The 3,409-nt window shown below is 44.5% G+C and overlaps 1 protein-coding gene across 2 annotated transcripts in view; it reads left to right on the top strand.

The window, feature by feature from the left end:
* The window catches only part of LOC147135066 (SWI/SNF-related matrix-associated actin-dependent regulator of chromatin subfamily B member 1), a 41,449-nt gene extending 38,289 nt beyond the window's left edge, over positions 1 to 3,160 (top strand). For both annotated transcript variants that reach the window (XM_086052831.1, XM_086052830.1), the window contains exons 8-9: positions 1,726 to 1,857; positions 2,871 to 3,160. In XM_086052831.1, the coding sequence (XP_085908957.1) occupies positions 1,726 to 1,857; positions 2,871 to 2,910 (172 nt within the window). In that variant the 3' untranslated portion in view covers positions 2,911 to 3,160. The remainder of the gene's footprint in view (positions 1 to 1,725; positions 1,858 to 2,870) is intronic.
* Positions 3,161 to 3,409: the final 249 nt, after the last annotated feature.

The following is a 3,409-nucleotide window of genomic DNA, read 5'->3' as shown; positions in this document are numbered from 1 at the left end:
AAGTCATTTTAAACCAGGGCCAGAGTAGGACTAATTTTTAGCCTTGGAGTTTCAGGGCTCAGACCACTAAAGTTCACGTTTTAATGAAGACACACAATTTTAACTTGTTAGTGTTTGGACATAAAATAGCTTGCAATTCCATCCACCAATATTCATAAGTGTACCACACATATAAATGTTAAATTGAAAAAAACTAACATGCATTCTTCTAAATAATTCAAGTGTAGAAATTCATTTTATAAGTTAATTGTTTTTATTATTTTTACACAGAGCTGGGCATATTACAAAATAATTGAACGTCCGTGATTCGTCATCCGTCTGCAGTTTGGGTACCCTTCCGTCGTCCGTCGCTTCCGTCGGTGATTCTGACTAAACCTTGACTTCCCCCTTGCTGGCCGATATTTGAACAGAAAGAGTGACTTATTGCGCCATGGAAGCCTGTTCACGGCCTGGTCCGTCAGCCTGCAAACGAGTTTTTGCCTCGCCGACCACCAAAGCTGTGTTCCGCTTTGCCAGCCAGTACCCACAGCTGCCTTTGGAGTCCCACAGGCCAAAAAGGCCTGATAGGACTCCTTCATCTTAACGGCATCGCTTACCACGGGTATCCACCAGCGGGTTCCAGGCCTGCCGCATCGACAGGCACCGACCACCTTACAGCCACAACTCCGATCGCCTGCCTAAGCAATAGAGAAAAGTCAATCATCGAACTGCGGACAAGGGTATCCTGGTGTTTGAACATGGTGTTCATTATGGTTAGTCTGTGACAAACACAGAAGTCCAAAAACAGAACACCACTCGGGTTCTACCCAGGGGGGCCTGTTCCTCCCAGTCACGCCCTGTCATTGCCCACGTGAGCATTGAAGTTCCCCTGCAGAATAAGGAAGTCATCACAGGGTGCGCTCTCCAGCACACTCTCCAAGGACTTCAAAAACGGTGGGTCAACAACGACGTGCGTAAAAGCAGTGTCCGGGCTTGAGGCACCTTCCTGGGACAGCCAAAAGTGGAGTGGTGACCAGGCCCAGAAGCCCTAGTAGCATAAAAAATGCTCCAGGAGGGAGGGGGCCGGCGAGCTAAAGCAGCGACCGGGAAGAAGCCACCTTCCTCGGATAGTTGCTGGGGTTCCAGGGGATACGCCCCTGGTAGCCTAAAAAGCTTTCGGGCGAGAGGAACCTTCCTGGGACAGCCAAAAGTGGAGTGGTGACCAGCTCCAGAAGCCCTGGTAGCATAAAAAAAGCTCCAGGAGGGAGGGGCCAGCGAGCTAAAGCAGCGTCCGGGAAGAAGGCATCTTCATTGGATAGTTGTTGGCGTACCAGGGGGTCCGCCCTACAGGCCCATAGCCCTGGTAGTATAAAAGAGCACCAGGAGGGAGAGGCCGGCGTGCCTAAAGCCGTGTCCATGCAAGAGGCGCCAGGGCCGGGTGGGCAGCAAAAAGCAGAAAAAAGTCCCCCAGAAAGGCGCAAGTCCAGCGGGGAATTTTTCCCCATTCATTTCTATGGGTATGCTACCAGGGGAGCGCAGCATCGCCGGTGGCCATTAGGGGCGCTGCAGTAGGTAAAAGTTGATCCCCCATGTCTGCGGATCAGTTTGCCTATCACTGGGTTACTCCTGGTTTCGCGAAAATCCAGGAGACACATTTTCAGAAACCATTTTTTCAAGACAAATATGTCCGTAATTGTTAAAAATTGTGATTGGATTGATTTCTGATGCATTATTTTTTTTTTGCAGTGAGAACCCACTCCCAACAGTAGAGATTGCCATTCGTAACACAGGTGATGCAGACCAGTGGTGTCCCCTGTTGGAAACACTCACAGATGCTGAAATGGAGAAGAAGATTCGAGACCAAGACAGGAACACAAGGTGAGCCACATGGATACACACTAGTACAACGGCATACTGTGTGTACTGTATGTACATATATAATTGGGTTGGTATAGATATTCCGAACTTGACATACGTTTAGAGCACCTGTGTCAAACTTAAGGCCCGGGGCCAGATTTGGCCCGCCACATCATATTGTGGCCCGCAAAAAATCAAGCATGTCAAACATGCCTTCACACATATGTAATTCTACACCATTAGCTTATTATTGTAAGAAGGCATATGTACTTATTCTTTATGATTGGGGCCCGAGCAGCGACCGCTGCGAGATCCCTATTGTTTTGGTAGAAATAATAATTATCATTATTAGGGCTGAGCAGCGACCGTCTCCCTATTTTTTTTTTGTAGAAATTATGATTATTATTATTATTATTATTATTATTAGGGCCCGAGCAGCAACTTCTGTTTGCATGGTGACAAGAGCTTTTAGAGCTGCAGGCGTGGGCCTCCAAACTATAATCATATATGATATATTATTCAACTGTTGTCTAACGCAAATTAAAAAGGCTCTGATCAGAGGAGGTCAGCTGTCATCTGCTTACAACTCCATTCAAACGTTGGTTTTAAGTTTCTTTTTTTTTCAGACAATTGCTTTTTTCCAGTAAATAGAAATCTCTTACCTTACTGACAATTTCTGACGAAGGCTAGAATGACAGCCGAAACTTTCAGCAAAGGTAAGAGATTTCTCTGACGGGGAAAAAACAATTACCTGGGGAAAAAAAAAAATAAAGGAACCTAAAACTTATCTTGAAAAGAAGACAAGATGAACACCATAGCTCAAGCCCAAAATCTTTGTCCCCAACAATCTTCTGACACTGTGAGGAAAGTGTCAGATTCACATAAGATTACCTCTGAAATTTCATTCCCACCTTGTGATAACTAAAGATAAAAATTTGACAACTTTTGAACAACGGCCATAGCCTAAGTATTGTCATTATTCTGCAAATTGAACATATTGTACGGTAATGGTAATATGTTATGTGTCTTTTTAGACGTATGAGACGACTGGCCAACACTGCTCCATCCTGGTAGAAAGAGATTTGAAGCTATGGCTGATGGTCAGTCCTACAAAACATCCTCTGGAGACCCAGAAGTCATTGAGAATACTCACACACGCATGTATACACACCGTAAATATATTCACATGTAGTCAGTGCTGACACGTTGAGGAAAGAGACAGTGAAACGTTATTTTGGAGCAAAGGACCCGCATATGACCACATATGAAATGCCAATGTCACCTGTGACTTTAGAATAAAATGTGACATTTCTTCAGCAACAAAGGTGTCAGTTGTTGGATTCAACCATCTTTGGGCGATGACTATAGCCCAAACATTTTCATTTTGCTGCAAATGATACCTATTTTAATATAATTGGAGTCAAATGTGTTTGTATGTACAGTGATCCCTCCCTACTTCACGCTTCGACTTTCGCGTCCTCAGTGCATCGCAGATTTTTCAGACGCATTCATAAAAAATGAAAAAATACAGTCATATCGCCTGCCATAATGAGGAAAAAATTGTTGTTTCAAA

The sequence above is a fragment of the Filicampus tigris genome, chromosome 15, assembly GCF_054856515.1.
Source record: "Filicampus tigris isolate MCC_2025a chromosome 15, RoL_Ftig_1.0, whole genome shotgun sequence".
Lineage (NCBI taxonomy): Eukaryota > Metazoa > Chordata > Actinopteri > Syngnathiformes > Syngnathidae > Filicampus > Filicampus tigris.
The sequence above is the reverse complement of the archived record's forward strand: the minus strand, read 5'-3'. Positions and strand labels throughout refer to the sequence as shown.